The sequence below is a fragment of the Seriola aureovittata genome, chromosome 10 (genome assembly GCF_021018895.1).
Source record: "Seriola aureovittata isolate HTS-2021-v1 ecotype China chromosome 10, ASM2101889v1, whole genome shotgun sequence".
NCBI lineage: Eukaryota > Metazoa > Chordata > Actinopteri > Carangiformes > Carangidae > Seriola > Seriola aureovittata.
In genome coordinates this window covers 22,461,079-22,487,692 of record NC_079373.1, presented here as the reverse complement: position 1 = coordinate 22,487,692, position 26,614 = coordinate 22,461,079, and the positions used below count along the sequence as shown (strand labels likewise).

The 26,614-nt window shown below is 37.1% G+C and overlaps 2 protein-coding genes across 3 annotated transcripts; one reads left to right on the top strand and one right to left on the bottom strand.

Annotated features, from left to right (window-relative positions):
- The first annotated feature begins 573 nt into the window (after positions 1-573).
- Positions 574-7,298, top strand: b3gnt9 (UDP-GlcNAc:betaGal beta-1,3-N-acetylglucosaminyltransferase 9). The gene is made up of 7 exons (XM_056386491.1): positions 574-815; positions 1,459-1,767; positions 1,867-1,986; positions 2,992-3,354; positions 3,506-3,747; positions 3,845-4,100; positions 4,195-7,298. Exons 2-7 carry the CDS (start codon positions 1,660-1,662, stop codon positions 4,537-4,539), a joined length of 1,434 nt encoding a protein of 477 aa, XP_056242466.1. The 5' UTR covers positions 574-815; positions 1,459-1,659; the 3' UTR covers positions 4,540-7,298.
- On the bottom strand, positions 5,947-20,294 carry phaf1 (phagosome assembly factor 1). Of its 2 annotated transcripts, none has more exons than XM_056386492.1 (16): positions 19,004-20,294; positions 18,747-18,829; positions 17,912-17,995; positions 17,438-17,481; positions 17,017-17,096; positions 16,811-16,905; positions 15,003-15,100; positions 14,557-14,669; positions 14,126-14,259; positions 13,758-13,841; positions 13,008-13,090; positions 12,774-12,817; positions 12,581-12,630; positions 12,118-12,176; positions 11,905-11,977; positions 5,947-11,468 (listed from the first exon to the last, which is right to left on the bottom strand). In XM_056386492.1, exons 1-16 carry the CDS (start codon positions 19,065-19,067, stop codon positions 11,373-11,375), a joined length of 1,284 nt encoding a protein of 427 aa, XP_056242467.1. In that variant the 5' UTR covers positions 19,068-20,294; the 3' UTR covers positions 5,947-11,372. The 2 variants fall into 2 exon arrangements, with proteins under 2 accessions (XP_056242467.1, XP_056242468.1); XM_056386493.1 differs by having other exon boundaries at positions 15,003-15,067.
- Positions 20,295-26,614: the final 6,320 nt, after the last annotated feature.

The window sequence follows — 26,614 nt, the reverse complement described above, 5'->3', positions numbered from 1 at the left end:
CTTGACTTTTTGTCACATTGGTTTCCTCTGTTCTCTTTTCTTTCTTTCTCAAGTGTCACTGAGTAAGACCCAGAATCTGTTCCACCTCTTGGGACGTTGTAGCTGGATGTGATCTCTGAATCCCTTGTAGGAACAAACAGGACAAAGTCATGACTCATGTTATGAGGTTTACTCCACACATTTTTTTCCTTTTTTTTTTAAATTCTTTTTTTCCTTTCTTCCTTTTCCATCTTCCCTAGTTGCTGTGTTGGCATCTGGCTTGCTCAGCTCCAGTTTAAATCACGTGATCAGGTTAAAAGAAAAAAAATTAAGATGCTGCATTCAAGTGCTTCTCGTAGACTCCTTCTTCTGGCGACTGTCATAAATTATCACGTAGCCTATTCAAGTATGGACGTTTGATGTTTGGTGATGACTTTATTGATGATGCAGGTTCATGTAAGTTGAGTGGTGCAAGATCTAAAAATTAACACAGCCCACCCAGGTGTAGGCTATGCTTGCATATTTGCCGTTGTCAACCAGACAACTTGTAGTCGCGGTATTTCCTACAGCACGTTAAGGCAACATGAGCGGAGACGCTCGTAAAGACGAGCAGATATTTAAGAGTTTGTGTCTTATCCTCTGTCCTCCTTCACGGCACACATACTCATGAATGCAGTACCGTGACTGCTCTCTCTTCTTTTCACACTGGGTCTTTTTCTGTGAAAACTTTGGAGGTCAGTTTCCTTTGTGTGTTAGTTGTTTCAGTGCAAAGAGAAGTGAGGAGCCGTCCACAGCACAGATGTTTTCAGTTTGACCTGCTCCTCCGTCTCTGTCTGGTAAGTTTTCAATGACTCGAATCGTTTCTTGCACGTTAGGATGTTACATCCGGACAGATTCGTTGTTTATCAGGTATATCATGCAGCATATAAAATCTTTCCTGCATGCAGCAGTTTGCGGATTATTCCACACGGACCACATTTGACCAAGCTTGTCTGGAATTCGCGCTCTTTGACTGACAGTCCCTCACATATAAGAAGACGGAGTTTTCTGTATTGTCAGCACCATTTAGTGACGTTTTCTCTAAATGACATGAATGTTGGGACACAGTGTTCTTTGAAAAAGTTGGTGCCCTCATGTTCACTTACATAAGACACAGACACTCCCCCTCCTGACCAGAGTAGTGATGCCATGGGGAATTTGGGATGGGAATCGAGAATACAGCCACACATCAATGATTGCCCTCAGCAAACAATATATTGTTTATGCATTTACATCTTGTAAGGTACTGGGGAGAAAATAATCACAGTAATCACATGGGAAAAAGTCTGCCGGATTGATTTATGCATTAGACAAGATAAGCAAGGCCTTTGCAGTCAGAGTTTAGACATCCAGGGTAGTTTCTCCTTATTAAAATATCTAAATAATGGGCCAAGGGACAGGTAATGACACACTTTGCAACTTTGTCCTGTTGTGGTGCAGGTGCCTGAGGACAAGGGGCAGATGGAGACACAGACAATGGACCTACATCCAGCCATATGAGTGATATGCACAAAGGACCAAGTCAATCTAAGTTGTTCCTGCATTAGTCCTGACTGCTGCCTGAAAAGCAGTATGAACTGTAGCATCCCCTTTCCAATGCATTCCTGTGCAATACTTAACTGAGGTCAGTGTCTATAGAAGATGCTGAGGAAGATGGTGACGATGCGGAGGATTCTCCATGTGAAGGGAGATGTGATGTGCACGATGCTGCTGCTGGTTCTGTTCTGTCTGCTGCTCTATGCTCGCCAGGCAAGGATGGAAAATCACCTATTTTTGTGTCATGATTTCTTTATGATACAGACCTCTTTCACTTACCATGTCCCATCTCACCGGCTCCCATGTTTCCAGGTCGTCCTCTCCTCTGGGTGGGACAGACCTGTGTGGAAGCTGGAGATCCACGGCTCAACCAGCTCCAGTCGGACACTGCTGGGGACCAGTGGAGCCAAAGTGGGCCAGGAGTCTCCAGGGGTATGACCTGCTCTAATTCATGTGTATGTGTTCGTATGTAGGTATCACAATCAAAGAAGCTTTATTCACCAAGAATAATCGATGCATTAAAAATTTGAAACCAGCAATGTTTCTGAAAGTCTGGTTCTTGAGCTTCATTTGAGATTTTTGTTGCACTTTATTTGGACAGTCTGCCCACAGAGAGTTTACAGAGTATTTATAACATTTCACTAATTTCTTAATGTTCAACCATGTGTATGCAAATATTCAACAGTTGAATTGTTGAATCTAAACTTAATAACTTGTTGAAATGTTACAAATACTCTGTAAACTCTCTGCAGGAGGACTATCCAAATAAAATGTTACCAAGATTTTTACTTGGGTCAGCAAGAGGTCAATATAAAAAAAACCAAAAAACATTAAAAATCATAATAATTGGGTGTGAATTCTGCATATAGCTACTACTGTATATTGAGATTAATGATGAATATATTTGTAGGCTATTTCAGTGGATCAAAGTGGTGGACTGAGAGACCAACAGACTGACTTTGCCATTTATAGAGCATACAGTAAACATTCATAAATATCCTGATGATACATAAAGTAACTTTAGCCTGGTTTGAAGAGACAGGAGGGAACAGGTGCAGTGGGAGGGGAAGTTGATGAAGGATGTGAGGGAGGATCAGTGTGATAAAAATGACATGGATGTGATGCTGTTTGTTCTCACAGAGAAACAATATTTTCACATACTGTTTACTGCAGGGCTAAAATCCACAAGCAGGATCGTAGCACCGAGCAGTATGAATATTCATACTGCAAAAGGAAGAGTGTGTCAGTGTATGTACACACAGTATGCTTGTATTTCTTTCTGTGTGAATGTCTGTACTGCATCACAGTGTCCAGTTGTCACTTAGAAAATCTGATGAAATTGAGTTGATGAATTTATTAAATGACCATTAACACGACATTTACTTGTTATAATTAATGTCCTATGTCTTCGGTCTGACATAATTTCTCCCAATTCAGTTCCCACCCAGCCCTCCAGAGCCAGAGCTGCCTGCCTGTAAGTCCCAGTCCAAATCAAAACCACCTCCGGCCAAATCCAAACCTCAGGTCAAATCTAAGGGGAAATCCAAGTCGCGACGGAAGAATGCTGTGCCGACCAAGGCTGCTGGCAATCCTCTGCCCACGATGCCACCATTTGACTTTGAGAGTTACTTGCGGGAAAAGGACAACAGAAACTTTAATCTGCTCATAGACCAGCCGGAGAAATGTCACCTCAGAGGAGCAGAGGAGCAAGAAGGAGGAAGAGGAGATAAAGAGTCTATTACTGCGCCCTATATGCTTATCGCTGTGAAATCTATTGCTGCAGATTTTGATAAGCGTCAGGTAATTCATGCCAAATTGTATTGTTGCCACATGTCTGCTCGATGTGTAAATTGTTGGCTAACGTGCTGCCCTGAATGGGCAAAATAAAAACCAATAGAGGGTTAACTCTTACTACTAGTCAGTTTCTTCTCCCTTTCTTACCTTCTGTTAGGTGGTACGTCGGACATGGGGTAAGGAGGGACAGTTCCAAAATGGCGTGTCCATTCGTACGGTTTTCCTGCTTGGGGTTCCCAGGAATCGGAGTACTCTTCCTCTGTGGGATCGGCTCCTGGCCTACGAGAGCCAGACCTTTCGGGATATCCTGCTTTGGGACTTTGAAGACACTTTCTTCAACCTGACGCTGAAGGAAACACATTTTCTGAAATGGGTTAACAGCAGCTGTCCTCATGTCAAGTCAGTGCTTACAAAAATTGCACTGAATCAAGAGTTTATCTGACTCTTAGCCTGCGACTCGTACCTGATGCTTTTTCTATTTTCTTTTGTCGTACAGGTTCATCTTCAAGGGTGATGCTGATGTGTATGTGAATGTGGAGAACATATTAGAGATGTTGCAAGGTCAAAAGCCAGATGAGGATCTGTTTGTCGGTGACATTATTATCCATGCTAAACCCATTCGCCGGCGCAGTTCCAAGTACTATGTGCCAGAGTTTGTGTATGGAGGGGGTTTGTACCCGAATTATGCTGGGGGAGGAGGGTTTGTCATGTCGGGACACACAGCTCGGAAACTTAGCTCTGCATGTCAACAGGTATTTCAAAATCACAAAAAGAAGTTTTAGCATTTTTATACATAAATCTACTTTAGAGTTCTTTGAACTACAATGATGTTTTGGCTTCTTCTAGGTGGAGTTGTTCCCCATTGATGATGTCTTTCTGGGAATGTGCCTCCAGCTGATTGGCGTCAAACCGTCACGCCACCAGGGCTTTCGGACCTTTGGAATTCCCAGACCATCTGCAGCGCCCCACCTTCAGACCTTTGACCCCTGTTTCTACCAAGAACTCATGGTTGTTCACAGCCTCAGTGTCCCACAGATCTGGCTCATGTGGAACCTCCTGCATGACCCCAAACTGAGCTGCCACAACAGGACCAGCCTGACATCCTGGCCCTTTAAGTGGAGGGGGAAGACGGAAGAGGAGGCAGGAGAAGAGACGGACTACGGTGAGAAGCGGGTATTTATCATGCATTAGGGACCTTCTGCAGGGACGAGTGGGATCTGCAACAGCCCTAGTGAGTACAAAGTGGTTATAGCGGGGGATCAGTGGCCAACTTGAAAGGACTGTGATGTGTTCAAAAGCACGGTTGAGTCATAGGAGCATTTATCCAAGCTGGCAGATCAACTTGGGGGAAATGAATTGGCAAACATGCTTCAGATTTTTCAGTGAGGAATCCTAGAGAGAATTTAGGCTTTTTACCATCAGAGCCCCATCTGTCTGTTCGCATGGGGCAAGATTTTGATTAGCAAAGACGACTGTGTGATGAGTTGAATCTCTGCACTTTTGAATGTGTAATCTTACCAATGTGTTGTGTTACAAACAGAGACACCTTAAGATTGACGAGGACAACGTAACTTAATGTGGGTAGCTGGTTTAACCCCATCCAAATGTGAATGCAACCGTTTGTGTGAGACCACAACAATGTTAATAGCCTGACTTTCATTGGACTGTGTCGACAGCCAAGACTGAAAGTGGCTGTAAGCACTGAGAAAACAGCAGAGACTTTTTTGTGTTCTGATGTGAATCACTTGCAGAGATGCTCCTCTCCTACTTGTTATGCTGGATAGAAGCACAAATGGACGGTCGCATTATCTGTTCCCTGGAGGAACAACAAATGAAACCTAAGTGGAAACCAGCTGCACAGTGGGAACCAGCTGGGACCATAGTACACAGTCACACATGCGCGCCAAACCTCTGCTGAATGTTTCTGAGGCGTGTGTACTTTCATGTGAACACTTTAGTTATTACTATAATTATGATGATTTGTATACTGTAATTATATATTTGAACTCTTTATATCTTTACCCTCTTCTGCTCAAAATGTTCAGTGTTAAAAATGCTGCAGGAGTGATTTATAATCATCTTAGTGATGATCACTTTAGTCACTGTGTCAGAGGGTCATTGTCAGTGGCAGTGGAAGAGCAAACACATGTTATGGCTAAGACACTGAATTTAACAAGTGATACCTGAACAAAATGGCTGCAAGTTTGTGTTCATACATCATCCAAAAGTCTTTTATTGTTAGTTCTGTTGTGGCTCATCTGAATGCATGCACGCTACTATAGTCTGTGGTGTAAACACACAGTAGATGTGGTCAGTGTGGGCAGCTGAGTTTCAGTTCTGGAACACTGAATGTTTTAATTAAATCTTTTTTTTTTGGATAATGTACATGAAGTGATCTTTACGTTACTGCTTCATTTGTCAAAGCAAAAGTTTAGATTTCAACTTTAATAGTTTAAGACAGTCTCTGTCTTTGTCACTTATAATAATATAATTCTGCCAGGTGTTGATACAAAACAGATGCTGAGATCTGGCTCCTGTCTGAAGTCAAGTCAAACGTGCAGCATAAACTTGAGTTTCAAGAAATAAAAAAACTCCCAATCTTATTTCACATCCACATTTTTATTACTTTTTCATATCCTGGTTGCACACAGAAAATGAACTTTGATGTCAATGAACAGTGAGCATTTGATTTCATAAAAGTCCAAATGTTGCATTGGAGTTGTTGGAGAATGCACAGCAGTAGCTCATCTCAACAACCATCATCAAACACTGCCAATAAGTATTCTGCTGGAGCAAAGCTTTCAGTCAAACTAATCCTTCTTCCTGCACTACGTGGTATTGTTATTGCCTTTTTTTTCAGTGGACATGCTGAATAAATCTACGTATTTTTTTTAATACACAAAGTTATAGTATTCAAAATATAAAATGCCACATTCCAATAAATTTTACAAGTTTGAATTAAGGAGAACCGCCTCATTTCCAGAAATGGGCTTAAAATGTCCACAGAAAAAAAAAAAAAAATCGGAGGGGTAAGGGAAATGGGCAACAGGACATATGACAATGCAAAGCGTCAATATGAGATTAACATTTAACATTACACCGAACTGAAGCTGTCCATTATAAATCACAACAATCTGATTATCACAATCACTCATTTCCTCCACTCAGTAATTTTTTTTTTTTAAAACAGATTTAATTGAAGAGCCACACAGACCTCTGGATTAATCACTTGTTTTTCTATCTTATAAATGTCAGGAAAAACAAGGATGTGATATGTCCACCTGAGTTTGGGTGAGATAAACTACCTGACACCCTATAGCTCCTCTCTCCGTCTCTCTCATTAACAATGCATCATCACAGCAATGACCGTCTGTGGCGCTGAGCTGGGCTTACCAAAGCGGGGTTCATGCATAGAATCATTTGTCTTCCTCTGTCAGCATCTAATGTGTGTGTTGTGCTGGGCTCAGTTTACTTTGATAGCTGGACTTTTATGTACATTGCTCCGAAGAAGCCTCTTGATTGGCTTCATTCACTGCTGCCTCTACTGTTTCTGTTTTTTACCCATCTGCTTCCAATGGAGCAAAGCTTGAGTTAGCCCTGAGATCTTTTGGGAAATTACCAATTTATTCAAATTCAGCAGAGGGTGGAGGCAGCCAAAGAATGGTGTTCCCTCAGGTTTTAATTAAAAATCCCCTGTCAACACGCATTTGAGTTTTTGGACAGCTAGGTTGTTTTTCTTTTTTTCTTTTTTTTTTTTGGCAGAATTGCATTGCTAAAATAATTTTCCACAATAACTCTGTTGAGCTTTTAAGGGTTGGGAGCATTTGCACATTGTTATGGGCATTTAATGTAGTTATAAACACACACACACCACATAAAACAGAGAAACAGATCAAATACAAAACATTGAGATGGTGAAAAAAAAAAAAAAAAAACCCTGAAAAACCCATCCTCATTTTAGGAAACCCAACCCAACCTGCCGTTTTCTGCAGGTAACAGGAAAACTAAAATGACTGAGACGGCAATAATACCATGTTAGCTTGTTGATAATGCTCAGTGACACAAACATACATACTGTACAATGATGCAGTTCATATGCATTCTCAAATTGTATATACAAGGAGTTTCCAATAGAGGAGATAGAGACAAAAGTCAAAGACAGGCTCGGTGGGAGATGAGGCACAATGTTCAACAGTTTTGTGTTGTTTTTTTTTTTTTTCTTCTTGATTTCTTATATCTGCTTGCACAAAAGCAAGTGGTAGTAAAATGTTTGAATATAGCTTTCATGAGTTATATTACATCCGTTTCCCTACTTAACGCGGACGTCCCTGTTTCACCAAAGCAAGGAGTGAAACATCTGTCTCTCCTGGCACCAGAAACCACATCACCTCACTTGGGAGGGAGTTTGGCTGCATGAAAGCTGCAGCCAAAAAGATGTTTTTTTTAGTGTAAACAAATGGATGTAAAATCTAGCAACATGCCAAAGCTAGACTTCAAATCTGATTCTGTCCACTCTATAAAAACATCTCTATCAGAGCTCGCTCCCGATCCAAATGTGAAGAAGGATTATTGTTTTCTCTGCCTGTGCAAATGGAGCTTTGTACTTTCTATGGATCAGTTCAAGCAGAGCTGAAAAGCAGGGTGATCTATTGACACTAAACACATCTGTGCACCTGCAGCTTTAGCATTACACATGAAAAAAAGTTTCAATACTGAGTGGTCTGGAATAAAAAAACAACAACAAAAACTTTCCAGTGATTGTTAATGAGTCAGTTGTGAGTAGATGCCTCCTCCTGAGATTTAAATGTAATCATAATCAAGGAGGAAATGTTAAGATACCCAGCCAGGATCTTAGTCAGTTATGTCTGTACCAAGCCATTGAGATCATCTAAATAAGAAGACGCCAGAATAAGATCACACAACTATTTACAGCATTTGTACATCAACTCCGAACGCATTAGGGCCATTTCTTCAACTGCTCTTTGACTTGGTCTTGTTTAACAATCCTACATGTCAGAGCCGTGCTGTGCCAAGAAACAAGGTACTGTAAATAAAGACTATTAGTAATTCTTAAAAAAAAGTTTCATTAGAATTGCTAATCAATGGCGATCTAAAAATTTTGTTCTTCTGATGTTATAATGAAAAAAGTCCCTCTACTATTCTTTTTTCGTTAATTGAAAATCTGGTTTAAAGCACAGCTGACTCACATCGTGACGCCTTCTGTTTTTAGTGAGGGGTATAATTACTCAATTAATCAATTAACTCAGTGGGGTTTGTTGAAGAAAATGTACAAAGTAAAATAACACACTGTAGCAAGTTTCAATGTCAAAACTCACTTGAAACTGCTTTAAATGATGCTACCTCAAAAGATATTACCCGTTTAAAAAAAAAAGTTTAGTTTTCTACAAGCAGCCAACTGCCTTTAATTCTCAACAAAAACTAATTTATCTCTGGTCAGCACTTTCTACATGACGTCATGTATACGGGCCCTGACTTCAACCCTGATGCTTTCACACATGTAGACACAAACAATCAGACATTCAGCAACTGTGAAAAGATAAGAGCAAATGGCATTTATATCAAGGGACAATAAAAGAGAATATGTGTATTAAAATTAATACACAGTTTATTCAGTTGCTTGTAAATAAAAAAAGAACTTAAATTTACACATTAGAGGGAGACGCAAACTGCAGCCAAATATTATGATGAAGGAATGACAACAATTACCACTGTACAAGTGATAGGGATGACACTAGTTGTTACTACTGTTAATGTGTCTCTAGCTGTAACTAAACTGAGATGAAAGACAGGCTGATTGGTTTCAAAAGACACAAGTCAGCTATTCCTGTCTTGTGTAATTACCGTCAGCAGTTAGAGAAACCAGGAGCTGAATTTAGAGGCTTTACCACAGCAGTGACTTCGATGCAAAAGAAAGGAGAACGGCCAACACACGGCTCTCTCCACAGGAAAGGTTTGGACAAAATATTACAGTGATAACGTCTGCAGATCAAACATTAATCATCCTGAAAGGTCTTTGGCTATAGCATTTGGCAATTCAACAAAGAAATAAATGCAGACATTGCTGAGGGATGAATTGCAATGCATCAGTCACATGTAAAGATGAAGAAAGTACAGAGAAAAGAGAGAAGAGTGTAACACAGAGGACCTGACTGCAAACACCATGGGAGGACCTCTCCTCTGTCCAAACTTATGGATAAAAACACACATACATTCACACATTTACACATTCACACACACCACTCTCTCCAAATACCTCCACAAATCCATCTCTGAGCATAGGGAATCAACCAGTCAAGTAAAAAGGTGTGTATTAGTGCAAATGTAAAAATGGATTTTAAAAAACACAGAGCACAATGAAAATGGTCATGCTGCTAATGAGTGAAAGAGGGCAGAGAGAAATAAAGAAACTGTGCCAAGTCTATGCTCACAACATGCAGGATCGAATAAACGCAACAGGTTGCCAGTTTGTGCTTGTGATTAGTCTCCTCCCATTCGAAAACGTCTACCAAGTTCATGCAAATTCTTGTGTCATGCCTGCGTGTTTCCATATTTGTGTAGCGCTTAAAAGGCTAAAAAAGATGAGCCAGCTTGCTTTCTTGTAACTAGAAATACATGTGACACGGTAGTGAAGGGTTTGAAATGCTGGGTGTGTGTGTGTGTCAAGTCTTAAAATGTAAAATTTAAAAATCAGCAACCTAACATGCAGATATTCATTTATGTGAGTGTGTGTGACGCTAATGTCTGGCGCTGCAAGTAACAGCTTTGGGTTAATAGAGTGCTCACTGCTGTTATATGTATGTGTGTGTGTGTGTGAGTGAGTGAAAGAGTCTGTGTGTGTGCGTGAGAGTCTGTGTGTGAGGGCACCACTGAACGAAGTTGAAGGACGGGTAGGAAGATGAAGAGGGAGGCAATAATCGGGGAGGTGATGTTAGATGTTTGGATCATTCTGCTTAAAGAGGATTCACATCTTGTTTGACTGGCCCGGCCACGGAGCAGGTTACCTTCTGGGCCACGTCTCTCTCCCACACCCTGAGTGTGTTTGGTTCTTCTCTTGAACAACAAAATCTGGATTCTTGCATTTCTTTTTTTGGTTACAGTCCTCTGCGGCTCTCAGTGTGTTTGGCTCTGATGTCTCTTGGTTGGCCTGGGCTGATTTGGTTCTTGCGGTGTGGGTGAGTTTAGGTTTTGACTGAGCCGGTCGGGTCTCGTACTGAAGATGTGGCAGGAAGACAGGCGGTACTGGTTGGACTGGCAGTGTGGTTGGTTGATGTATAATCAGTGGGTCAAGCCAGAGCTTGTTTCGAGACCTGGGCCACAGCAGTTCTCAGCAGCAGCCATGCTAACTTCACAACTCCATCTTTGATGTTTAACATTTAGAGATTTGCAGTAGATGAATTCAAATGGTAGTTGTCTGACCACCACAATGTTTATGGAGGTTATTGTCACATTTAGGCTGCCAGTGCATCATACTGGTGGAAACACGACGTCCGAACTACAGTCAGGAGAAATTCTTCTTCAGTGGTCCTCGGCGGATGCAGTCACAGGATGGAGATAGGAAACAGCTGAGCTCTACCAGAATGCAAATTTCTTCACTATGTCAGTTTGCAGCACCGCGGTTATATTCCCACACAACAGAGAAAATAATTTCACTGGTTTCATTTCAAAGCATCAATGCTCCAGCACTGCGACCATTGTGGGTGTCCTGGGATATTCAGAGTCGGGTTGACTTTGTCGCTGGGTGTGTCTGATTGGAAGAATAAATTTGAATACCCACAAGGAAAAGCTGATTAATGTGAGGTGAGGTGTGATTTGGTTGCTTCTGAGTTATCTTGGGTTCTTGTTGTATTTCTGCTCAATGTTTAGCATCTGAACTGGGCAAGAATAACGTTGTTGTTCTGGGTTAGGTCTGCTTGGTTAAGAATCTGGCTCTGGGTTAGAAGTTCAGTCAGTAGAGGTACTAGATTCAGGACAAGCCAGAATGGGATGTGGTTCTGGTTACTTGTTCAGTGGGAACTACTACTGGACTCAGGTCGGGCTTGACTGGTGGTCCGTGGAGCACCGTAGAGGGTCACTGATGCTATGTGGTTATTCTGCATCACCTGGGAAGAGAAAAACAGATAGTGAGTCTTACAAAGGTATGGAGTTGAAATATTCAGAAATAATGTGTTCAAACAAAATTTCCATTTTGACTTTTGGTTTAAAAACACAGTTTCAATCAAATTTAGGCAGAGCAGTCACAACCCCCAGTTAGCTTTAGATCGTATCTGCAGTTTTAGTCTTGTCTGAATCTGTGACACCAGTCCTGCTCCAAATGTATATGCTGAGTTTCCTTTTATCTAATTGTTTTATTACTTCTAGGTGTCATGTTTGTGTGCCTTGCTGAAAATTGAAAAAGTCATATCTGCTGTATCTCAGTAAATTTGTAAAGGTGGTTACACATTTTTCTCAGTGTAATACAGCCCTTCAGACAATAAATTAAGGCTCTGTACACATTGTCCAGACTAGCTAAATCTAGAGAGACAAAAGTGTTCTGACCTCAAAGATCATCCTCTGCAGTCCAAAACAGAAAGTAGAGCCGAATGGGTTGGTGTTATTGGCTGACGAGGACCTGTCAAACAAAGGTTTGAATGTTGTATTTGCAAACCAACAACAGCACTGAAATATTACGACAAAGGATCTTAGACTTATGTGAGAGACAGCAGTGATGTGATCTATATTACAGTATCTATGCATGTGTATGTTCTTTACCTGTGGAGCACTACAGGTTTCTCCATCGGGTGACCCAGAAGTTCCTGAATCTGATCCCACTGAGAGAGAAACAAAAAGAGTTAACAGATAATTCAAGAAAAATCATTTATGGGAGTAGATGAAACATTTTTGAGGTCTGCGCTTGTATCAACCTCATGGTGATGGTGTTAAAAGACAACGTAGGAACATATTTTGAGTAGCAGGATACATTAAAACAGGGGCAAAATAAAAAGTTACTTTCGTGAACATTCAAGAAATGTTTGGCTAACATATAAAACATTATGAAATGATGAAAACTTTATATATTTATGGCATGAAACATAGGGTTCACTGGTGATGCAGAGACCAGGTTTTAGCAGTAGTCATGCCAGAGAAGAATAACTGAAAATTCACAACTCTATAATCCCAAATGAAGAGGTACAAAGTCCTAAATTAGAAATATCCACAACTATCCATAACTGACCTTACTATAGGTGGTTAAGATGCAGTCCTCTGTCTGAGAATCAGTTCCTTCTGAAGGGCATGGAGACAAAAGCAGAAAAACAGACATAAGTGAAACAAGGATTAAGAAAAAAAAAATCAGTGTTTATGCTAGGACATGAAAGTCTCATTCTTGATGAGATGGGTTTGTGACTGTCTGTTTGGAAATGTCTCACCTTTTTTGATGACTAGTGGAATCTTAAAGTCACATCGATGATATCTGCGATGACAGAGAAAACACAATCAAACAACGTTTCAAACAGGGACAGAAAGGCTACAATGGCTGAGGTAAAAATAGACAAATATTGTCAGCTATTGTGGAGAAAGGGAGCTAAAATGAAACTGGGTCAAGGAAACATAAATAAATAAAATCACAGAGAAATGCGTTGTCTAGACACTAATATATTTACATATTGAAGTTATAATGTCCAGGGTAGTTGGTATGGAGGACAAACTTCTTAACCAGGTGAGATGTCGAGTCAAACAGGATATCCTGAAAAATAAAAGAACATGATCATCAAGATGGCCTTTGCACTGTGTGTTTGACCAGACCAGCTCACTACAGTCGTATCTACTGCAAATACTGGGTGAGTAAATGCAGATAGAAGCAGGACTTCACCCCGACACCCATTCATATGAGGGAACTGTGCAGCGGGACTCAAGCATCTTGTTCAGAGGATCTAAACAGTGGCTGCAGATGTATCTGCATCTTGTTTACTTTCCCAACCGAGACTGTCCAAACAGGCCTAGGAAATTAAGATAGAACTCCAGAAGGTCACTGGCTGAAAATATTTTATACCAAAGTCACAGACAGACGTGGTACAGACACAGATTTGAATAGATTTCGTTCAAACATCAAAATGAGAGGATATTTCTGTGTGATACAACTGAAAACTCACACATAATTCACATTATCTGAGTTTTCTCACCTAAAGTACATTAGAATGAACAAGCTAGGTGTCCAACTTTATGGCTCAATTTCTAAATTACATCAAACATGCTCAAGGCTTCCCAAGTTGGTCTGCAGCTTTAAAGCAGCCACAACTAAAGTACAAACACCCAGAAAAAAACTATGTGCATACAACAATATAAAACACAGACACTAAAGCATACAAATGTATACACACACACACAAACAAGTCTAGGCTGAGCTCACGTACCACTCCGAGGGTGAAGTAATTGAAGAAGTAGTCATTACATTTAGAAGGAACCTGCTTGTGAGGTGATGGAGAGTGGATCTTCATCTAAAATAAACAACACATGATTGTTTGATCAGATGGTCTATTCTCTTTAGCCAGTTAGAAACATTTACGTTGAATATGACATGATTTGTTGTGAAGTCACATTCGAGAGGTGAAAATATTGAGAACTGGACACATTTAAGTGAGAAAAAGGTGACAAAAAAAAACAACAACAACCAATCAACTGTCCGAGTGATAGAAGATAGATCTTATAGTGAAAATATAATAAATCATTCTAACAACAGTGACAGCTCCAACAGCTGAACATGTAGTACAAGAGTTCCCACCTTGTCCTCAGACTTGTAGAAGACTTTATGTGGTGAGCCCAGAGCACCCAGTACATCCTGACAGGAATCCCCAAAGTAGATGCTCCTTTCTAGGGACCTCACTTTAGCATCAGTCATCCCACCAGGACCACAACCTGCACTCACACAGTGCAAAACAACAAATGTTTTTGTATTGGGATAACTGCATGAATAAGCAGGTGTTTCTAATAAAGTGCTTGGTGAGTGTAGATACACATATCCCAGCCAGGTACTTCTAGCGAAGTCTGTGTTTGTCTTTGAAAGGGCTACATTAAAAATAAGGAAAAATACATTGGGACTGGAAACGTGTCGATTCGTCTCATAAATATTATTTTGCAATATTTCAATACTTGCTGTAAATACTACAGTCCCATCCATTCCTCAAGACACACAGACATAGAGACATATGTTACCTGCAGTGAGAAGGCGGAGTTTGAGCCCCAGAGGCCCTGCCCGATCTCTCAGGACATCCACACACTCTGCATAGATGTTGCCAAGGAAACAAGCCAATGGCATTGCTGGAGCTCTGAGGACATAGAGAGGGGAGTGTTTGTGCTCGCTATGCCTGGGCTTTCTTAATTCTGAGGTTTTATATTTGTGTTTCTTGTGGCTTTTTGTTGTTGGTGTCTTTGTTCTCCACCCATTTGTTCAGTGTTGATACGTGAAATAAGGATGTCAGGTGTTGTTGCTCATGGGAGCATTATAATTCAAATAATGCTTACAAACTAATATGTAACAAATTTGCTTTAAAACCTCTCTCTCTCTCTCTATATATATATATATATATATATATACATGCTACAGATGTATTCACTTTGAGTAACATTTAGTTTGTGCAGCTGCATGTGTGTGTATGTACCTTGTTTCCTGCAGGTTGTTGCCAGTGTAGATGTGCATCCTCTTGACCATGGCCCCGTGTGGAATCTGCAGGGAGGCCAAACCCAGGGCAAAGTTAGGCTGCCAAGGCAAAACAACTGGGAGTAGTATAGGACTGGAGTACATTGTGTTTGTATCAAGAAGACACAGTAAAACAAACAAGTGTTTTCTAGAACGCTATTTTGACAAGTAAAGAAAGATGTGATAAAACATGAAGCACAGAGGAGTAACGTGTCATGTAACTCACTGACTGACCTAAATACCTGTGTTCAAGTGGGAAAAACTCCACTATGTCCACTATGGCATAGTGGAGTAATCCAATTTAGGTCTCTATCAGATAAGAACGTTTATTCTGAGAGGTCCAACAACGAATCAACACTCATTGTGACTTTATGTGCTGATTTTTTGTGTATTTCCAAGTTGCATTCATCAGCACCCAGGCGACAGACATGCTAAACAGCTGCAGATGGTTTATTCTCAATTTAATTTAGAGCAAAGGCTTGGAGGTTTTAAGAGACTTGCAAAAAAAAAAAAAGATCCTAAGCATTATAAGGTTTCTACACTGTGCCAGTTGTGTCCGAAAAAACTTGGCTTACAGAGAATCTCAGTCATCCATTTGTCATCAAATACACTCATGTCAAACAGGAAGTGTATTACAGCTGAGTGTTGAGATTTAGACAAAGAAATGCAAATATTATAACTTGCACTAGAAGCTGAAACTACCATTTTTGTACATGCACACAACTACAGATGACAAGCAAGCACAAGCTGTTGTCCCATGAAACAAACAAAACCATTCAACCAGTTCAACATGCAGCTCATGATGTACTGGAATGCTAATGAAACAATCAATACTATAATAGCACAGATGTGTTGGAGCAGCATGTTGTAGCCAAAGCCAGACAGCTAATAAAAAAAATGAGATACTCTGTAAACTTGTCACTGGAATATGAAGTCAGCTGAGCTGTATTAAACTTTAAAGCCATCACTGTATGGTCTTCACAGTAGCGAGCTGCAGAAAGGGACAGATGTCAAAGCAGCTGGTTCATGACATACACCACCCAAGACATCCACAGCTGCAGTACAACATCCGCAAGAGACTCTGTCTAATTATACAAACCTCAAAACTAAGACAAAAATCTAACACTTTTCCGTGTCCAGCAGCATGTAAAAACATGTGGGTTGCAGATTGTGTGAAAATCTGACTGTCATATTGTAATGAAAATCTTGACTATTACTGCTGGGTATCTCTGTTGTCTTGGAGAATTTAATAATGAAGCACAGGACCCTGAATTCCCTACTACAGTCAGAATATTTATTGCTTACATAACACTGCAATGACTATTTGACATCTCTACAGGATAACACTGGAATTCGAATGTGGTGCATTTTGAGATCTGTCATACTGTAGTTCCTTTCAATGTTTTAGAAAATCTGCCAGGAAGGTTTTGCATCCTGGGGCGTGATGAGGATCACATCTCTAAGCATTTTGGATCACTGACATCCAAGAAAAAAATCTTCGGTGCCAAAGATTAAACAAGCAACAAGGCAATCATTCTCAACATTCATTTGGCATCTTTATTCAGCCTCACAATATTGATCATCTCGATGAAACAGCATCAAGCTGACGGGACGTGCTCAGAGAAAACACAAGGTTTGACCTCAGACTGTCCATATGAAGGGTAATCACTTAAATTCACAAGGCTGGCTTGATTCCGCTGGGATTTGGAGAAACGGCCACTCAGCTCTTCTTTAATTGGCTGACAAGCAAATCAATGAAAACATTCTCACCTCGTATTTTGGAGCTTCGTTCCAAGAGTCCAGTTGGAAGGAGAAAGAAAGTCCTCGAAAGTTGAGATGGAACAACTGCTCTGCAGCATTGTAAACTGGAGGGGGGGGGGTTTCATAAAAAAAAAAAAAAAAAAAGAATTCATAAAAGAGAAAAGCAAGATCAAAATGTTGGTTCATTTGTACATGTGTTTTGTTTTGTTAAGTACCTCCAGGGTGCGTAGCTCCAAATGACTGGTCTATTTGCTCTATTGTGGGGGCAATGGCCTGAGAGTTGAAATGAACTCCACTGTAATACAAAACACACACAGAGTCAACTTTAAATCTATTAATATTCATACAGGCTGTACTGCATTAGTGGAGGAGGTATTGTCAATGATAATCCTACACACATAGTTAATGCAGCCAAACACCATCACTAAGTAGGTGCAGTCCTGTCTGTGAAGAGCCATGACTTCTAGTAGTTCTATAGTAATAGTTGAAAGTGGTCTCTGTGGCAACATACAATGTAGTAACATATAACAATAACAGCTAAGAATCTAACATGATTTTCATTGTGGCTAAATCAACTATATTATTATTATTATTCAGCAGGTTTGTAAACTCCTTCAACTTCATATTTCTACTCACCAGTATTTCAACTTGACTTTGCTCAGGTCGTACACTTCGATCACCTGTCACCCACAAAGATGAAAAACATAAGGGCAGAAAACAAACGGTTAGTTCAATGTCATTAAACAAGGCCAGGGGAGTTTTATGTATCTTTGCTAATTATCTAGAAGGAGAAGTGGGAGCAATTTTTTCAGCTGTGGTAAGCTGCTACTGCTAATTAACTGTAGAGAAATACCACAGCCCTCATGTCTAGTGTGCAACTCAAAGTTCACTCAATCCCTGTTACGATTTCTCTCCAATATTTACTATTATATATAATAATAAATACCTTATTTAAAGGCAGTTGCTTTAACATTTTTTGGAACTGGACACACACTGATTATCTCTCTCTTTAAGTGTCTTTGAGTTTGAGTCTAAGTGGCAGCACACTACTGGTTCTGTTGCACAGTTTTTCTTTCATATTACCCACCAGTTAAAATAAACAATTTTTACCTTGAGTCTCTGATTTGTGGCATCAAACAGCAGTTTAATCCCATCCTGAGTCAAGTTCAGTATGAGGTCATGGCTGAGTGGCGTCTGGAGGGGATATAAACAAACTAATTAATTAACAGATAGGCAGGGGGTATGTGCCCTGCACAGATATGCAGATGAGCAGACAATCAGAATCAGTTGCTTTTGAAGACGACTTAAAGGAAATTGGACACACACCAATGCTATGACTGCATATATATTTTACATCAGACAAAAAATGGACAATTTTATTGACAGTTTCATGTGGTGTCATTCATGTTAATATGAACCATTGCTTCCAGTTGCAACTGGATCAGTCTCACACCTAAGTGATTATGTTCCGAAAAGAACCTCCCTGATCAACATTTAGCTATTTAATCTGGAGAAATAATTTAAATGTAGCCTGAAACTCCAGTTTTAAGGCTGAGGCAGATAAAGATATATGGGCTGGTATCCCCTTTTCACATACACACATAACCTCAACTATTTTCTTTTTAACAAAAAATCCCTTAAATTGTGACTAAATTAGTTACTAATCTGAACGAGTTATGGTTAAAATATAAACTGTTCAGTGCTCTCTGGTTACCTCAAACACACTTATATCTTATCAACTCATATCCACATTAATATAAGTTAATATACAGTAATTCAACTGAAAATATTGTTGTAAAACAACTTGTATTACTACAGCCATACACGAAAGCCTCAGTTCTTGCAAAACTTGCGCTTCAGCCCAAGAGGATTCTTATACAAGCTGATTACCTTTTTTTGTGCATGTGAGAGTGAGTGGGACCACATAATAGTTTGGCCATCTTACCTGTTCACTGTATAGCACCTGGACATTTTTGATGATGCGGCAGTGTTTTTGTAGAATAGAGATGGCCTGGGCCAATGGCATCCCTGAAAACACAGTATCTCTCATTTAGCCTTAGGACTCACCAGTAAAATGTAAAATTAGGATGCAAGGAAAATAATTTCAAATGTTGTTTGTAACATTAATGGCTGGCTCATAGTCTCATTCTCCACACTATATTTTTGAGTTATGTTCTTTCAAAATATTGTTGTAGTACCCACCTAAGGCGAATTCCCATTGCTCATTTCCTAGTGATCTCTCAGGCACCACCTCCAGATCCAGCATTGGCAAGTAGTTGGGGGGCAGCTCACCTCACCTCAAGACACAGTGGGACCCTCTGAGGGACCCTTTCTCTCTGCTTGTCTCTACCTGATTACAGTACTCTGTCTCAATAGTTTCAGATAGCTACTTTAATTCATAACTCCACTTCTTTTTCTAAAACCACAAAATTCATGAGTGTGAGCATCAAGCAGCTACTCGGTCTATAAGGTACAGTAAAAAGTGAACTCTTTATCACATGTCATATGTTCTTGACATTAAAATTGTACCAACGAAGAATGACAAAAAATAGTTCAATATTTAAAATGATATCCACAAAGCCACCTATGGCTGAACACCTAAGGCTTAAAGAAATACATATGTTTTAAATTACAATCTAACAAGTTACCGAGCAGAGGCTGACAGCTTGCACACAAACAAATTACGCAACCTGTCAGCAAACCTAAAACGCACAAGGCCAGCTGTCAGTTAACCTCCTGCTCGATTGTGTGGTTTAAAAATCGATACTGAAAAAAACTCCCAACTTGAATTCACTTAATTTAAAGTCAAGAACAAAACAAGCAGATAGATCAAACTTGGCCAACAGGCTTCAATATAATAAGTGCTTGTTCGGCTACAGTGTTGTGTCCTGTGTATCCAACGGACCAACAGAGCATATGATCCAGTGACGAACAGCTACAAAATAGAGGTACGGAAATAATTGCTCCAAACCCGACTGTTCCTACTGTTAGCTGTCGTTATCTGTCACTGTCGGGCGGTTACGAAAGCAAGCCTTGACAACAAGACTATTTCTTTGCGCTATGGGCTAACGTTAGCTGACGAGCTATTTGCCCTTTTCACGTACTGGCAATTAAGAATAAATATAAATTACGTGTATGCAGAACAAGAAATCTAATTTCGAGACACAGAAAATTAATACTGCGGTTCAGACTGGCACGACATAAACAAAGAAAGCACGCCAAGCCGTCGGCTGCCTTTGCCTTTTTTTCTTTCTTCCTTCCACCGAAGGTTCAAGCTTTTGGAGCTAGCTCTTCTGTCGCTAGTGCGCAAATTCAAAGTCCTCGCGATGACACGCTTCCTGTGTTAGTCATAAACTCGTCAGCCGGTAAATGCCCACCGTGTCCCTTTTTCGGGTTTAATGTATCTTCTATGTCAGGAGCAGATAAGAGCAACACAGTGTCCAAACAACGGCAACTTCAGGCATCAACAACAGCCAGCAGGATCAGCTGATAATTCGACTTCCTGTGTACGACGCAGGTTCTCGGTTGACGTGATGACGTTTTGGTCAGCTGACACAGTCGACGAAGAAGTGGCGGTAAAGACCCTTTGGTCAACTTGAAGTTTACCCAAATTTATTTTAAGAGCATTTTTTTTTAAATATATATGTATATGGGTATATGAATCTAGTTAAACACAAGCAATAACAGGAACAAATATTTTTTCAAATATTATCATCTATTATTGTGTCATTAAAGTGATAGTTCGGGTAATTTTGACGCGGGGTTGTATGAGGTATGAGGGTTCTCTCCGGGTACTCCGGCTTCCTCCCACAATCCAAATACATGCACATTAGGATAACTGGCAACTATAACTGACTTTTTCGTACCTTGCTATATAATGACTTTTTACGTGTTACTATACTGTGACTTTTTTATGCCTTATTATACTATGATGTTTTTATGCCTTATTATACTATGATGTTTTTATGCCTTATTATACTATGATGTTTTTATGCCTTACTATAATATGACGTTTTTATGCCTTAGTATACTATGAGGTTTTTTTCCCTTACTATATTACGTCATTTTTATGCCTTATTATACATTGACATTTTAATGACATTTTATGCCTTACTAATCAATGACATTTTTATCACATTTTTATGGCTTACTACACTATGACATTTTTATGACATTTTATGCCTCACTACACTGTGTCATTTTTATGCCTTACTATACTACGTCATTTTTATGACATTTTATGCCTTACTACATTATGTCATTTTTATGCCTTACTCTACTATATCATCTTTATAACATTCTATGCCTTACTATACTATGTCATTTTTATAACATTTTATGCCTTACTATATTATGTCATTTTTATGCCTTACTCTACTATATCATCTTTATAACATTTTATGCCTTACTATACTATATCATTTTTATAACATTTTATGCCTTAATACATTATGACATTTTATGCCTCACTATACTCTGACATTTTTCTCATTTTTATGCCTTACTACACTATATTATCTTTATAACATTTTATGCCTTAATACATTATGACATTTTATGCCTGCTATACTCTGACATTTTTATCACATTTGTTATGCCTTATTACACTATATCATTTTTATGACATTTTATGCCTTACTACACTGTCATTTTTATGCCTTATTATACTATATAATCTTTATCACATTTTATGCCTTATTATACTATATCATCTTTATCACATTTTATAACTCACTATACTATGATGTTTTGATACTTTACTACACAATGATTTTTTTCACATAGTTACATGTCGGAGCTTTGACCAGTGGTTAGAGCTGTTATCTTTCAGTGAGAAGGTCGTGGGTTTACTCAGGGGAGGACTCCTTTTCTGTGGAGTTTCCATGTTCTCCCATACTTACTAACATCCACATTAGGTTAATTGGCTACCCTTAATGTCTTTTTATGCCATGCTATACTACTTCATTTTTATGACTTTTTATGCCATACTATACTATGTCATTTTTTATACATTTTTTGTCTTACTATACTATGTGATTTTTTTGACATTTTTATGCCTTACTATAGTATGACATTTTTTATAACATTTTTATGCCTTACTATATTACTTCATTTTTATGACATTTTATGCCTTATTACACTATGTCATTTTGATGGCTTACTATAATATATCATTTTATGACATTTTTTGCCCTGCTATACTATGTGATTTTTTGACATTTTTATGCCTTACTACACTAATCATTTTTATGACATTTTATGCCTTACTGCACTTTGTCATTTTTATGCCTTACTACACTATATCATCTTTATGACATTTTATGTCTAATCATACTATGACATTTTTATGCCTTATTATGCTATATCATCTTTATGACATCTTATGTCTTACTACACTATGATGTTTTAATACTTTACTACAGAATGATTTTTTTCACATAACTACATGTTGGAGCTTGGACCAGTGGTTAGAGCTGTTATCTTTCAGTCAGAAGGTCGTGGGTTCAAATCTCAGCGGAAGACTTCTGTTCTGTGGAGTTTCCATGTTCTCCCATGCTTACTAACATCCATATTAGGTTAATTGGCTACCCTTAATGACATTTTTATGCTATACTACTTAATTTTTATGACTTTTTATGCCATACTGTACTATGTCAATTTTTAAATATTTTTTTTGCCTTACTATACTATGTGATTTTTTATGACATTTTTATGCCATACTATACTATATAATTGTTTTAATATATTTTTTGCCTTACTATACTATGTGATTTCTTAGACATTTTTTTGCCTTACTATACTATATGATTTTTTATGACTTTTTATGCCGTGCTATATTATATAATTTTTTTAATACATTTTTTGCCTTAGTATACTATTGGATTTTTTATGACTTTTTATGCCGTACTACACTATATCATTTTTATGACATTTTATGCCTAATCCTACTATGACTTTTTATGCCTTATTATACTATATCATTTTTATGACATTTTATGCCTAATCCTACTATGACATTTTTATGCCTTATTAAACTTTATCATCTTTATGACATTTTATGCCTTACTATACTATGATGTTTTAATACTTTACTAGAGAATGATATTTTTCATTCAGTTTCCTATCACAGCTTGGACCAGTGGTTAAATCTGTAATCTTTCAATCCAAAGGTTGTGGGTTCAAATCTCAGGAGAAGACTCCTTTTCTGTGGAGTTTCCATGTTCTCCCATTCTTACTAACATCCACATTAGGTTGATTGGCTACCCTTAATGATTTTTTTTGCCTTAATATACTATGTGATTTTTTATGACTTTTTATGCCATTCAATACTATATCATTTTTTTAATACATTTTTTGCCTTACTATACTATGTGATTTTTTATGACTTTTTATGCCATACTATACTATATAATTTTATGACTTTTTATGCCATACTATACTATATCATTTTATGACATTTTTATGCCTAATCCTACTATGACATTTTTATGCCTTATTATACTATATCATTTTATGACATTTTTATGCCTAATCCTACTATGACTTTTTATGCCTTACTATACTATGATGTTTTAATACTTTACTAGAGAATGATATTTTTCATTCAGTTTCCTATCACAGCTTGGACCAGTGGTTAAATCTGTAATCTTTCAATCCAAAGGTCGTGGGTTCAAATCTCAGGAGAGGACTCCTTTTCTGTGGAGTTTCCATGTTCTCCCATTCTTACTAACATCCACATTAGGTTAATTGGCTACCCTTAATGACATCTTTTGCCTTACTATACTATGTGATTTTTATGACTTTTTATGCCATACTATACTATATCATTTTTTTAATACATTTTTTGCCTTACTATACTATGTGATTTTTGTATACATTTTTTGCCTTACTATACTATGTGATTTTTTATGACTTTTTATGCCATACTGTACTATGTCAATTTTTATAATTTTTTTTGCCTTACTATAATATGTAATTTTTTATGACTTTTTATGCCATACTATACTATATCATTTTTTTAATACATTTTTTGCCTTACTATACTATGTGATTTTTTATGACATTTTTTGCCTTACTATACTATGTGATTTTTTATGACTTTTTATGCCATACTATACTATATCATTTTATGACTTTTTATGCCATACTATACTATATCATTTTTTATACATTTTTTGCCTTACTATACTATGTGATTTTTTATGACTTTTTATGCCATACTATACTATATCATTTTTTTAATACATTTTTTGCCTTACTATACTATGTGATTTTTTATGACATTTTTTGCCTTACTATACTATGTGATTTTTTATGACTTTTTATGCCATACTATACTATATCATTTTATGACTTTTTATGCCATACTATACTATATCATTTTTTATACATTTTTTGCCTTACTATACTATGTGATTTTTATGACTTTTTATGCCATACTATACTATATCATTTTTTAATACAATTTTTGCCTTACTATACTATGTGATTTTATATACATTTTTTTGCCTTACTATACTATGTGATTTTTTATGACTTTTTATGCCATACTGTACTATGTCAATTTTTATAATTTTTTTTGCCTTACTATAATATGTAATTTTTTATGACTTTTTATGCCATACTATACTATATCATTTTTTTAATACATTTTTTGCCTTACTATACTATGTGATTTTTTATAAATTTTTGCCTTACTATACTATGTGATTTTTTATGACTTTTTATGCCATGCTATACTATATCATTTTATGACATTTTATGCCTAATCCTACTATGACATTTTTATGCCTTATTATACTATATCATTTTATGACATTTTATGCCTTATCCTACTATGATGTTTTAATACTTTACTACAGAATGATTTTTTTCATTCAGTTTCATCTCACTGCTTAGACTAGTGGTTAAATCTGTAGTCTTTCAATCCAAAGGTTGTGGTTTCAAATCTCAGGAGAGGAATCCTTTTCTGTGGAGTTTCCATGTTCTCCCATTCTTACTAACATCCACATTAGGTTAATTGGCTACCCTTAATGACATTTTTTGCCTTACTATACTATGTAATTTTTGATGACTTTTTATGCCATACTATACTATATCATTTTTTTAATACATTTTTTGCCTTACTATACTATGTGATTTTTTTATACATTTTTTGCCTTACTATACTATGTGATTTTTTATGACTTTTTATGCCATACTGTACTATGTCAATTTTTATAATTTTTTTTGCCTTACTATAATATGTAATTTTTTATGACATTTTATGCCATACTATACTATATCATTTTTTAATACATTTTTTGCCTTACTATACTATGTGATTTTTTATGACATTTTTTGCCTTACTATACTATGTGATTTTTTATGACTTTTTATGCCATACTATACTATATCATTTTATGACTTTTTATGCCATACTATACTATATCATTTTTTATACATTTTTTGCCTTACTATACTATGTGATTTTTATGACTTTTTATGCCATACTATACTATATCATTTTTTTAATACAATTTTTGCCTTACTATACTATGTGATTTTATATACATTTTTTGCCTTGCTATACTATGTGATTTTTCATACATTTTATGCCTTACTACACTATATCATCTTTATGACATCTTATGTCTTACTACACTATGATGTTTTAATACTTTACTACACAATGATTTTTTTCACATAACTACATGTTGGAGCTTGGACTAGTGGTTAGAGCTGTTGTCTTTCAGTCAGAAGGTCGTGGGTTCAAATCTCAGCGGAAGACTTCTGTTCTGTGGAGTTTCCATGTTCTCCCATGCTAACTAACATCCATATTAGGTTAATTGGCTACCCTTAATGACATTTTTATGCTATACTACTTAATTTTTATGACTTTTTATGCCATACTATACTATGTCATTTTTTTAATACATTTTTTGCCTTAATATACTATTTGATTTTTTTTATCCATTTTTTGCCTTACTATACTATGTGTTTTTTATGACTTTTTATGCCATACTATACTATATGATTTTTTATACATTTTTTGCCTTACTATACTATGTGATTTTTATGACTTTTTATGCCATACTATACTATGTCAATTTTTCAATAATTATTTTGCCTTACTATACTATGTGATTTTTATTACATTTTTATGCCATACTATACTATGTGATTTTTTATACATTTTTTGCCTTACTATACTATGTGATTTTTTATGACTTTTTATGCCTTACTATACTATATCATTTTATGACTTTTTATGCCATACTATACTATGTGATTTTTTATGACTTTTTATGCCTTACTATACTATATCATTTTATGACTTTTTATGCCATACTATACTATATGATTTTTTTATACATTTTTTGCCTTACTATACTATGTGATTTTTTATGACTTTTTATGCCATACTATACTATATCATTTTTTATACATTTTTTGCCTTACTATACTATGTGATTTTTTATGACTTTTTATGCCATACTATACTATGTCAATTTTTAAATATTTTTTTTGCCTTACTATACTATGTGATTTTTTATGACTTTTTATGCCTTACTATACTATGTCAATTTTTACACATTTTTTGCCTTACTATACTATGTGATTTTTTATAACTTTTTTTGCCTTACTATACTATGTGATTTTTTTATGACTTTTTATGCCATACTATACTATATCATTTTTGTATACATTTTTTGCCTTACTATACTATGTGATTTTTATGACTTTTTATGCCATAATTACTATATCGCTTTTTTATACATTTTTTGCCTTACTACATTATGTGGTTTTTTTTATGACTTTTTATGCCATACT

Excerpts from the sequence above, each read along its gene's own strand:
- b3gnt9 (XM_056386491.1), top strand. The coding sequence starts at position 1,660 with ATGCTGAGGAAGATGGTGACGATGCGGAGGATTCTCCATGTGAAGGGA. Across the intron at positions 1,768-1,866 it reads TGCTGCTCTATGCTCGCCAG|GTCGTCCTCTCCTCTGGGTG; the intron begins GCAAGGATGGAA and ends CCATGTTTCCAG. Across the intron at positions 1,987-2,991 it reads TGGGCCAGGAGTCTCCAGGG|TTCCCACCCAGCCCTCCAGA; the intron begins GTATGACCTGCT and ends CTCCCAATTCAG.
- phaf1 (XM_056386492.1), bottom strand. The coding sequence starts at position 19,067 with ATGCTGGATCTGGAGGTGGTGCCTGAGAGATCACTAGGAAATGAGCAA. Across the intron at positions 17,996-18,746 it reads AGGTGCTATACAGTGAACAG|ACGCCACTCAGCCATGACCT; the intron begins GTAAGATGGCCA and ends TATCCCCTCCAG. Across the intron at positions 15,101-16,810 it reads ACGAAGCTCCAAAATACGAG|CCTAACTTTGCCCTGGGTTT; the intron begins GTGAGAATGTTT and ends TTGCCTTGGCAG.